The 13,026-nt window shown below is 38.5% G+C and overlaps 1 protein-coding gene across 1 annotated transcript in view; it reads right to left on the bottom strand.

Moving 5' to 3' along the window:
* The window catches only part of LOC120861171 (synaptotagmin-10), a 114,514-nt gene that overhangs the window by 14,106 nt on the left and 87,382 nt on the right, over window positions 1-13,026 (bottom strand). Inside the window, exon 4 of the mRNA XM_040236824.1 lies at window positions 8,796-8,916. Within this exon, the coding sequence (XP_040092758.1) occupies window positions 8,796-8,916 (121 nt within the window). The remainder of the gene's footprint in view (window positions 1-8,795; window positions 8,917-13,026) is intronic.

Genomic DNA, 13,026 nt, shown 5'->3' on the forward strand with positions numbered 1-13,026 from the left:
ATCATGATGTTCACTCTTACCATCTCTTGCTTTACCACTTCCAATTTACCTTGATTCATGGACCTAACATTCAAGTTTCCTATGCAATCTTGTTCTTTACAGCATCAGACTTTACTTCCATCACTGGTCACATCCACAACTGGGCATTGTTTTCATTTTGGCTCTGTCTCTTCATTCTTTCTGGAGTTATTTCTCCAAAACATTAAAAAAAAAAAAACAAAAAAAAACCTAAGATCATGGCATCTGGTCCCATCACTTCATAGCAAATAGAAGGGGAAACAATGGAAACAGTGACAGACTTTATTTTCTTAGGCTCCAAAATCACTGCAGATGGTGACTGCAGCCATGAAATGAAAAGACACTTACTCCTTGGAAGAAAAGCTATAACCAACCTAGGCAGGATATTAAAAAGCAGAAACATTACTTTGCTGACAAAGTCTGTCTAGTGAAAGCTATGGCTTTTCCAGTAGTCATGTATGGATGTGAGAGTTGGACCATAACAAAAGCTGAGCACTGAAGAACTGATGCTTTTGAACTGTCATGTTGAAGAAGACTCTTGAGAGTCCCTTGGATTGCAAAGAGATCCAACCAGTCAATCCTAAAAGAAATCAGTCCTCAATAGTCATTGAAAGGACTGAAGCTGAAGCTCAAATTCTTTGGCCAGCTAACGGGAAAACTGACTCATTGGGAAAGACCCTGATGCTGGGAAAGATTGAAAGCAGGAGGAGAAGGGGGTGACAGAGAATGAGATGGTTGGATGGCATCATTGACTCAATATACATGAGTTTGAGCAAGTTTTGGGAGTTGGTGATGGAGAGGGAAGCCTGGCGTGCAGCAATCCATGAGATCACAAAGAGTCAGACAGGACTGAGAGACTGAACTGAACTGAACTGATATAATATTTATCAAGAGTTTGCTTTTTGTACCTTTTTATAAAAAGGAAGCATGGTTTTGGAAGAGGAGATAGGCATTGGGGTGTTTGCTAGGTGGTAAAACTGTCTATTCTATCTTCATCTGTTCTTTTTATTATTATTATTATAGTTACCCTCCAATTTTGGAAAAGACTCTGATGCTGGGAGGGATTGGGGGCAGGAGGAGAAAGGGACAACCGACGATGAGATGGCTGGATGGCATCACGGATTCGATGGACGTGAGTCTGAGTGAACTCCGAGAGATGGTGATGGACGAGGGGCCTGGGGAGCTGCGATTCATGGGATCGCAAAGAGTCGGACACGACTGAGCGACTGAACTGAACTGAACTGAACTGAACCCTCCAATTATAGCACCACATTTTTTTTTCACTCTATCAATGTAATAATAGATTTTATTTCCTTAGAATAAGCCAAAAATGTGACATTAATTTATTTCAGCAAATGAATGAAATGAATGTTTTTTAGATTCTAGAAAAATGTATTTGTATATTTCATAAGCATTTGTACCAAGGGGCCAAAACATATTTTGTGGCTGGAAATAAGGTATATAGAGGAAAACAAGGTAAAAGGGAAATATTCAATGACTGTTTGTATTTTTTTTAAACTTTTAATTTTATATTGGCATACAGTTGTCAAACTCAGCTGAGTGACTAACAAACACACATACAGAGTTGATTCACAATGTTGTGTTAGTTTTAGGTTTACAGCAAAGTGGTTCAGTTATGCATATACATGAATCTATTCTTTTTCTGGGCTTCCCTGGTAGCTCAGACGGTAAAGCGTCTGCCTACAATGCGGGAGACCTGGGTTCGATCCCTGGGTCAGGAAGATCCCCTGGAGAAAGAAATGGCAACCCACTTCAGTATTCATGCCTGGAAAATCCCATGGACCAAGGAGCCTGGTGAGCTACAGTCCATCGGGTCACAGAGAGTTGGATACAACTGAGCAACTTCACTTCACTTCACTTCATTCTTTTTCTAATTCTTTTCCCATTTAGGCTGTTACAGTATTGAGCAGAGTTATCTTCCCTATAGAGTAGGTGCTTGTTGGTTATCCATTTTAAATATAGCAGGGTGTGGTGGTGGTTTAGTTGCTAAGGCGTGTCTGACTCTTGCAACCCCCTGGACTGTAGCCACCAGGCTCCTCTGTCCATGGGATTCTCCAGGCAAGAATACTGGAATGGGTTGCCATTTCCTTCTCCAGAGGATCTTCCTGACCCAGGAATTGAACCCTGGATCTCCTGAATTGCAGGCAGATTCTTTACTGACTTAGCTATGAGGGAAGCCCAGGTTGTATATAATAGCAGTGTGTACATATCAATCCCCTAATCCCTGACTATCCCTTCCCCCCACCCATTTCCCCTGGTAACCATAAGTTTGTTCTCTAACTCTATGAGTTTGTCTAAATAGAAATATTGATCAATGGAACAGGATGGAAAAACCCAGAAATAAACCCATGCACCTATGGTCAATTAATCTATAACAAAAGGGGAAAAACTAAACAATGAAACAATGGAGGTAAGATAGTCCCTTCAATAAATGGTGCTGGGAAAACTAGACAGCTATATGTTTAAAAAATGAAATTAGAACATTCTTTAGCAGCATACACAAAAATAAGCTCAAAATGGATTAAAGGCCTAAATGTGAGACCAGACACTATAAAACTCTAAGAACACCCATGGATGATTCATGTCAATGTATGGCAAAAACCACTACAATATTGTAAAGTAATTAGCCTCCAATTAAAATAAATAAATTAATTTAAAAAAAAAAAAACCTCTTACAGTAAGACATAGGCAGAAGACTCTGTGACATAAATCGCAGCAACATTTTTTTTTTATCTGTCTCTCACAGTAATGGAAATAAAAGCAAAAATAAACAAATGGGACTTAATTAAACTCAAAAGCTTTTGCATAGCAAAGGAAACAATAGACAAAACTAAAAGACAATCCACAGAAAGGGAGAAAATATTTACAAACAATGTAACTGACAAGGGGTTTGTTTTCAATATTTACAAACAGCGCATGCAGCTTAACATCATCAAAACAAACAACCCAGGGCTTCCCTGGTTGCTCAGTAGTAAAGAATACACCTGCCAATGCAGGAGATATGGGGTCAGTCCCTGATCTGGGAAGATCCCACTTCCATGGAGCAACTAAGCCCACAAGCCACAACTACTCTTAAGCCTATACACTCAAGAGCCCAGGAGCCACAACTACTGAGCCCACATGCAGCAACTACTGAAGCCCGTGAGCCCTTGAGCCCGTGCTCCACAACAATAGAAGCTACAACACTGAGAAACCCAAATGGCCTCTACAGAGTAGCTCCCATTCACCTCAACTAGAGACAAGCACATGCAGCAACAAAGACCCAACACAGCAAAAATATAGATAATAAAGAAATAAATTAAAATTATAAAATACAACCAAATCAAAAAATAGGCTGAAGATCTAGACATTTCTCCAAAGAAGACATATAGATGGCCAGAAGGCATATGAAAAGATGCTCAACATTGCTAATTACTTAGAGAAATACAAATCAAAACTATAATAAGATATCACTTCACACAGGTCAGATTTGCTATTATCAAAAAAGTCAACAAAAAATATATGCTGGAGAGGGTGTGGAAAGATGGGAATCTTCCTAATCTGTTGGTGGAAATGTAAATTGATAGAGCCATTATGAAGGTTTCTTCAAAAACTGGGTCTTCCCTGGTATCTCAGACAGTAAAGAATCTGCCCACCATGCTGGAGACACAGGTTTGATCCATTGGTTGGAAGGATCCCCTGGAGAAGGGAGTGTCTACCCATTCTCTTTTTCCCTTAAGAATTCCAGTATTCTCACCTGGAAAATCCCATGGACAGAGGACCCTGGCAGGCTATAGTCCATGGGGTCAAAAAGAGTCAGACACAACTAAGCAACTAACACTTCACTTCACTTCAAAAACTAAAAATATAGCTACCATATGACACTGCAATCCCATTCCTGGGCATACACCCAGAGAAAAACATGGTCTGAATGGATACGTGTATCCCAATGTTCACTGCAACACTGTTTTACAATAACCAAGACATGGAAGCAACTTAAATGTCCATTGATAGTGGAATGGATAAAAAAGATGTGGTACATATATATAAAATGACAGAATGATCTCTGTTTGTCTCCAAGGCAAACCATTCAATATCACAGTTATCCAAGTCTATGCCCCAACCAGTAACACTGAAGAAGCTAAAGTTGAACGGTTTTATGAAGACCTACAAGACCTTTTAGAACTAACAAACACCAAAAAAAGATGTCCTTTTCATGATAGGGGACTGGAATGCAAAAGTAAGAAGTCAAGACACACCTGGAGTAACAGGCAAATTGGCCTTGGAATGTGGAATGAAGCAGGGCAAAGACTACTAGAGTTTTCCCAAGAAAATGCACTGGTCATAGCAAACACCCTCTTCCAACAACACAAGAGAAGACTCAATACATGGACATCAGCAGATGGTCAACACCGAAATCAGATTGATTATATTCTTTGCAGCCAAAGATGGAGAAGCTCTATACAGTCAACAAAAACAAGACCAGGAGCTGACTGTGGCTCAGATCATGAACTCCTTATTGCCAAATTTAGACTCAAATTGAAGAAAGTAGGGAAAACCACTAGACCATTCAGGTATGACTTAAATCAAATCCCTTATGATTATACAGTGGCAGTGAGAAATAGATAGAAGGGCCTAGTTCTGATAGATAGAGTGCCTGATGAACTATGGAATGAGGTTGGTGACATTGTACAGGAGACAGGGATCAAGACCATCCCCATGGAAAAGAAATGCAAAAAAGCAAAATGGCTGTCTGGGGAGGCCTTACAAATAGCTGTGAAAAGAAGAGAGGCGAAAAGCAAAGGAGAAAAGGAAAGATATAAGCATCTGAATGCAGAGTTCCAGAGAATAGCAAGAAGAGATAAGAAACCCTTCCTCAGTGATCAATGCAAAGAAATAGAGGAAAAGAACAAAATGGGAAAGACTAGAGATCTCTTCAAGAAAATTAGAGATATCAAGGGAACATTTCATGCAAAGATGGGCTCGATAAAGGACAGAAATGGTATGGACCTAACAGAAGCAGAAGATATTAAGAAGAGGTGGCAAGAATACACAGAAAAACTGTACAAAAAAGATCTTCACAACCCAGATAATTATGATGGTGTGATCACTAATCTAGAGCCAGACATCCTGGAATGTGAAGTCAAGTGGGCCTTGGAAAGCATCACTAAAAACAAAGCTAGTGGAGGTGATGGAATTCCAGTTGAGCTGTTTCAAATCCTGAGAGATGATGCTGTGAAAAGCTGCACTCAATAAGCCAGCAAATTTGGAAAACTCAGCAGTGGCCACAGGACTGGAAAAGGTCAGTTTTCATTCCAGTCCCAAAGAAAGGCAATGCCAAAGAATGCTCAAACTACCACACAATTGCACTCACCTCACATGCTAGTAAAGTAATGCTCAAAATTCTCCAAGCTAGGCTTCACCAATACATGAACTGTGAACTTCTTGATCTTCAAGATGGTTTTAGAAAAGGCATAGGAACCAGAAATCAAATTGCCAACATGTGCTGGATCATGGCAAAAGCAAGAGAGTTCCAGAAAAACATCTATTTCTGCTTTATGGACTATACCAAAGCCTTTAACTGTGTGGATCACATTAAACTGTGGAAAATTCTGAAAGAGATGGGAATACCAGACCACCTGACCTGCCTCTTGAGAAATCTGTATGCAGGTCAGGAAGCAACAGTTAGAACTGGACATGGAACAACAGACTGGTTCCAAATAGGAAAAGGAGTATGTCAAGGCTGTATATTGTCACCCTGCTTATTTAACTTCTATGCAGAGTACATCATGAGAAACACTGGACTGGAAGAAACACAAGCTGGAATCAAGATTTCTGGGAGAAATATCAATAACCTCAGATATGCAGATGACACCACCCTTATGGCAGAAAGTGAAGAGGAACTAAAAAGCCTCTTGATGAACGTGAAAGTGGAGAGTGAAAAAGTTGGCTTAAAGCTCAACATTCAGAAAATGAAGATCATGGCATCCGGTCCCATCACTTCATGGGAAATAGATGGGGAAACAGTGGAAACAGTGTCAGACTTTATTTGGGGGGGCTCCAAAATCACTGCAGATGGTGATTGCAGCCATGAAATTAAAAGATGCTTACTCCTTGGAAGAAAAGTTATGACCAACCTAGATAGTATATTCCAAAGCAGAGACATTACTTTGCCGACTAAGGTCCATCTAGTGAAGGATATGTTTTTTCTGTGGTCATGTATGGTTGTGAGAGTTGGACTGTGAAGAAGGCTGAGCACCAAAGAATTGATGCGTTTGAACTGTGGTGTTAGAGAAGACTCTTGAGAGTCCCTTGGACTGCAAGGAGATCCAACCAGTCCATGCTAAAGGAGATCAGCCCTGGGATTTCTTTGGAAGGAATGATGCTAAAGCTGAAACTCCAGTACTTTGGCCACCTCATGCGAAGAGTTGACTCATTGGAAAAGACTCTGATGCTGGGAGGGATTGGGGGCAGGAGGAGAAGGGGACGACAGAGGATGAGATGGCTGGATGGCATCACTGACTCAATAGATGTGAGTCCGAGTGAACTCCAGGAGTTGGTGATGGACAGAGAGGCCTGGCGTGCTGCGATTCATGGAGTTGCAAAGAGTCGGACACGACTGAACGACGGAACTGAACTGACACACACATACACGATGGAGTATTATTCAGCTATTAAAAGAGAATGAAATAATGCCATTCACAGTAACATGGATGGACCTAGAGAAGTCATACTCAGTTAAATCAGTCAGATAGAGAAAGAAAAATACTGCATGGTATTGCTTATATGCAAATCTAAAAATGATATAAATGAACCTATTTGCAAAATAGAAACATTCCTATATATTTTTCAATTTTTAATAATAGGAACTATGTTCTAAGGAAGAAACTCACTTTTGTGGTGTCAGCCCCAGGCCTAAGCCTCTTTTTAACAGTGAGAATGAGGCCCGGTTTATCATTTACTACCCCCATCATGTCTCTGATGACATTTCTCTATTAGTGATAAAGATAATTTACTGGTTCCTTACTTGATTCACAAGGCTGTTGTGAGAATTAATGAGGTGATGTTCTCAAAGCATGCACTCCCCTGATGAGAAGCTTCATTTAAATAAAAAATATTCTTGAACTTAATTACAACTTTGCTCTTTGCTTGTCTGGAAATTTGGTTCTTTTTCAATACATGGTAGAAAGAGCAAAATAAACAATAATTTGCAGAATATATTGTTTATCTTAAGTTCTTCCACATTTGTTTACTGAAGACTTTTTCACCAAAATGAATGTAGATTTAATTTCCTTTCTTTCTATCTTTACATTTCAACTATGCACTATAATTTTTTTAAATGAATAAAAATTCATAACAAATTTTAAAAGATGAGACAGAGAAAGACATGCAATGAGAAGTCTCCTTCCCATCTGTTCCCATACTTCTCCACCCCTCAGTTTTTGTATATCACTCAAGTATTTCTTTATGCAAATATTAGCAACATGATATATATTCTAAGATTACACATTTTTATATCGAAAGGAGCAAGATATCCATATTTATGCTTGTACATCATTTTTTACTCAGTTAATTTTTCCTAGAATCCTTCCTACTTTAGAGTTCTTTTTTTTGTTTTTTGTTTATTATTTTTTTATTTTTTAATATAAATTTATTTATTTTAATTGGAGGAGTTCTTAATATTTTTTGTGTTGCAAATTTAGTTTATTTTGTTCTGAAGAACCAAAAGGTTATAGATTGCACTCCCCATGCCATCTTTTACTAAATCTGCATTACTATTTATTATTTATTTAATTCAACAAATGCTATTGACCTCCCTACTCTGTCCTTATCATTTTTTCCTTATCATTGCCAAAGTTCCCTATTAACTTACAAATAACTCTCCAGAACTGTGGTGATTTAAATGAAGGGAGTAAAGAGAATGATGGAGTTTTGCCTCTTCATCAAATTTAGAACAAGAGAAATTTCCTCCACTGTTTTTAAGAAACTTTAAGGTGTGTTCATTTACTTTATTATATCTCTCTGTTCCTGCATGCATGCATGCATGCTCAGTCACTTCAGTTGTGCTCGACTCTTTGTGACCCCATGGACTATAGCCCTCCATGCTCCTTTGTCCATGGAATTCTTCAGGCCAGAATGCTGGAGTGGGTAGCCTTTCCCTTTTCCAGAGGATCTTCCCAACCCAGGGATTGAACCCAGATCTCCCACATTGCAGGTAGATTCTTTACCAGCTGAGCCACAAGGGAAGCCCCGAAGTGTATGGTAAGTTACACATTTTTTGTGAAAGAACTAAATCAGGAGAGAAAGAAATTAAAATATAAACCCAAGTTCAAAGGCAATCTACTTGATAATATGATAATACCTTTAAAAAATGCCATAGTGCTAATGTAAACTAAAGAGGTGTTTAGAACACTTTAGTTGGTAATCTCTTTTTCTACTTTTATAGTGCCCCAAGGCTTCCCAGGTGGTGCTAATGGTAAAGAACATACCTCCCAATGCAAGAGACATAGAGACACTGGTTCAATCGCTGGGTTAGGAAGATCCCCTGGAAAAGAAAATGGCACCTATTCCAGTATTCTTGCCTGGAGAATCCCATGGACAGAGGAGCCTGGCGGGCTACAGTCCATAGGTTCACAAAGAGTCGGACACAACTGAAGCGACTTAGCACATAGTGCCCCACAGCAGAAAATGAACTTAATAATTCAGTAGCCATTCATAATTTCAGCTATATGGCATGTTTGTTTGGGAATGTCCCCATTAGCCAATTGTGAGCATACCTGATGAGCCAGTGATATCCATAGCCTTCAGGTTTCTGCACTTGATGACTGTCAATGTCATACGTCCAGCAGTTGGCAAATAACAAAGGGAAAACATGATTTCACCCAGATCTATACTTTCCTAGAAAGGAAATAAGTAACATTAGCAATTTAAAATACCAGATAGTGAAAAAAAATTACTGCTGAGTAAAAAAATCACTTTAATGGACTATTTGAATTCCATGTTTTATTGAGGATATATGTTACAATGCAAAATGCTCTAATAAACAGATAAGAAAAGAGAGTATATCCCAGGTGGTATTTTGATATATCTATTTGTATTTCTAACCAGAATCTCAAACTTAATACAGTCAGAATCAGACTGGTGGTTCTACTTACTTGCAAACATTTACTAAAACCAGTTCCTCTGTCATCTTCCCAAAATCAGGAAATGGTATCTTAATTCATCTAGAGGTTGCAGTTAAAAACTTAGCACTTACTTTTATTCTTTTTCTCTCACCCCTAACACATCCAACCCACATCTTGTCTACATTATCTATAAAACTTATCTGAAATTACTGATATTCTTTGTAGCTCTATTACTATTAATCTCATGGATGTCACTTTCACTTCTTATCAGGATTATTGCAAAGATTAATCAGAAGCCATCAGTGTGGTGACTTATGAAATGCAAATCACATTATCTCACTTTCCTGCTTAAAATCATCTAAACAGCTGGTATATCTAGGAAATTACAGATTAATACCTTTTGTCCTGGTATAATTATTAAGAATATCTCTATTATTAAATATGTCTTTGTTTAGATAATGTATTACAAAGTCATACACATATGACCCGTGTGGTATGGTCTCATCTATCACTCTATTAATCTCTTGCCCCTTCCTCAGTTCACTCTCATGTAGGCCAAAAGCTTTTTCCTCAGTTATTCATCAGATGATGTTTGTGCTTTTAACTTTTGCATTTTCTTTTTCTCTCCCATAACCTTGCATGGCTGACTCAGCTCACCATGTAGGGCTTAGCTCAAAAAATAAATCTCTTCAGTGAGGCCTTCCTCCTTCCTATCCTATACCCACCCTACTCACAAGATTCTTCACATTTTTTCATAGCACTAAGCATCATCAGAATTATCTTTTAAATTCAATTTTCATTTCCCTGACTCCCATATGTAAGGTCTAAGGGAAAATAGTTCTTATCTATTTTATTTTTGTAACCTAATGAAGGTACATAGCTGACTTTCAGTGCAGTTTTTGAAGGAATGAAAATACTATTAATTAATCTGGATAAAAATCTGAACAGCTTTGCTTCATTTGTAAAGTAAAACTGTCCATATTATCCTGGTATAGATAAATTTGCTGTCAAAGTCTGCATAGATGGTAGACAAATGAAAATGAGTGTGAGCAATGCACATTCTGGACTTAAAGAGTTGTTTACAGGACTTAAATTGTTTATAGGACTTAAATCGAATTATTCCTGGTAAGAAGATCTGTAGAAGATTTAATATGGGGAAGAACAAGTTGCTATTCATTCAAGTTCATAAAACTTGGTTCTTAAAAAAATTTCATGAAATACTATTAACATTTATTGGACTAATTCTTACAATTCAAGTTCTGATCTATGTAATTCCCATTTCTTTATTCATGGTCTAGAATTAGTGTTAGTTGCTCAGTCATGTCTGACTCTTTTCTACCTCATGGACTGTGCACAGTAGCCAACCAGGCTCCTCAGTTCATGGAATTATCCAGGCAAGAATATGGAGTGGATAGCCATTCACTTCTCCAGCGGATCTTCCTGACCCAAGGACAGAACCTGGGGTTCCTGCATTGCAGGCAGATTCTTTACCATCTGAACCATCAGGCCTAGCAATTAAGAGCATAAATATTAGAGTCAGCTAAAGTTGCATTGACTCCTATTTTCTCCTTCTGAGCTGTGAGATCCTAGGAAATCTAATTAAGCTTTGAATCTCGGAAATTTCATTTTCAGATTGAAGAAAATATCCTCCCCACAGGGGTTTTAATCAGTAATTGAGATAATGTAAATAAAGTCCAAGGTATTTAACAAAGTGTCTGGCATATGATAAGGCATGCTGTTCTGTTCATTGCTGTATTGCTATCACATGGAGCAATGTCTTAACACATATCAGGTGCTCAGAAATATTGGATAAGTGAAAAAAATAAATAGAAGAATTAGTATTTTTAAAAAAGAGTAAGAAAATAATTATTTAAAAACAAAAGTATATCCAAATGGCTCTCCTCTGGGTTGTTTGCTGCACACTTAAAATAGCAAGAAAGATCTAAAAGGAGAAGCCTGAGGAAAACAGGAAGATACAACCTCCTATAGGACTCATTCTTTTCACTACCAAGAAAATATTGAGCATTATTTGTTAGGTACACTGGTAGGCGCTGTAGATACTAAAAGAGAGATGGCATGATTCTGCCCTCAAAGATCTCAGCTGAGGAGGAAGTCAGTATATAAGACTATAAACAGCTAATAAAATAAGTCTGAATTTATTTATCTGATTCTTTACTTATTTTCTTTTTTTCCAAGAATTTCTTTAGGCTCAGTTAATGGGTTAAAATTCTTTGTCTATAGCCCATCCTTCTTTCCTTTTCTGGATGTTTGTCCTCCCAGGAACTGTCAATCAGAGTAAGTGCTTTTTGTTGAAAGCTGGTAAAAATTAAAGTGCTGTTAAACTGCTGTACTCAATATGCCAGAAAATTTGGAAAACTCAGAAGTGGCCATAGGACTGGAAAAGATCCGTTTTCAATCCAGTCCCAAAGAATGTTCATACTATCACACAATTGCACTCATTTCACACGCTAGCAAAGTAATGCTCAAAATTCTTCAAGCTAGGTTTCAACAGTACATGAACCGAGAACTTCTAGATGTTCAAGTTGGATTTAGAAAAGGCAAAGGAACCAGGGATCAAATTGTCAACATCTACTGAATCATTGAAAAATTGAGAGTTCCAGAAAAACATCTTCTGCTTCATTGATTATGCTAAAACCTTTGACATTGAATTGAAGTCGCTCAGTCATATCTGACTCTTTGCGACCCCATGGACTGTAGCCTACCAGGCTCCTCCATCCATGGAATTTTCCAGGCAAGAGTACTGGAGTGGGTTGCCATTTCCTTCTCCAGGAGATCTTCCTAACCCAGGGATCGAACGCGGGTCTCCCGCATTGTAGGCACTTTACCGTCTGAGCCACCAGTGAAGTCTTTGATAGTGTGGATCAAAATAAATGTGGAAAATTTTTAAAGAGATGGGAATAAACGAGCACCTTACCTGCCTCCTGAGAAATCTGCATGCAGGTCAAGAAGCAACAGTTAGAACTAGACATGGAAAAACAAACTGGTTCAAAATTGGAAAAGGATTATGTCAAGGTTGTATAGTTTCACCCTGCTTGTTTAACTTATATGCAGAGTACATCATGAGAAATGCAGTGCTGGATGAATCACAAGCTGGAATGAAGATTGCCGGGAGAAATATCAACAGCCTCAGACATGCAGTTGACATCACTCTTATGGCAGAAAGTGAAGAACTAAAGAGACTCGATGAAGATGAAAAAGACAGTGAAAAAGCTGGCTTAAACTCAACATTCAGAAAACTAAGACTGTGGCATCCGGTCCCATCACTTCATGGCAAATAGATGGACCAACAGTGGAAACAGTAACAGACTATTTTTGAGGCTCCAAGATCACTGTAGATGGTGACTGCAGCCATGAAATTCAAAGACCCTTGCTCCTTGGAAGAAAAGCAATGACAAACCTAGACTGCATATGAAAAAGCAGAAACATTACTTTGCCAACAAAGGTCAGTCTAGTCAAAGCTATAGTTTTTCCAGTAGTCATTTATGGATGTGAGAGTTGGACCATAAAGAAAGCTGAGCACTGAATAATTGATGCTTTTGAGCTGAGGTGTTGGAGAGGACTTGAGAGTCTCTTGGACTGTAAGGATATCAAACTAGTCAATTCTAAAGAAAATCACTCCTGTATATTCACTGGAAGGACTGGTGCTGAAGTTGAAGTTCTAGTACTTTGGTCACCGGATGGGAAGAGCTGACTCACTAGAAAAGACCCTGTTGCTGGGAAAGATTGAAGGCAGCAGGAGAAGGGGATAACAGAGGAAAAGATAGTTGAATGGCATTACCAACTCAATGGACTTGAGTTTGAGCAAGCCCTGGGAGATGGTAGACAAAGAAGCCTGGCATGCTGCAGTCCATGAGGTCACAGA

This window comes from Oryx dammah, unplaced genomic scaffold (assembly GCF_014754425.2).
Source record: "Oryx dammah isolate SB20612 unplaced genomic scaffold, SCBI_Odam_1.1 HiC_scaffold_11229, whole genome shotgun sequence".
Taxonomy (NCBI): domain Eukaryota; kingdom Metazoa; phylum Chordata; class Mammalia; order Artiodactyla; family Bovidae; genus Oryx; species Oryx dammah.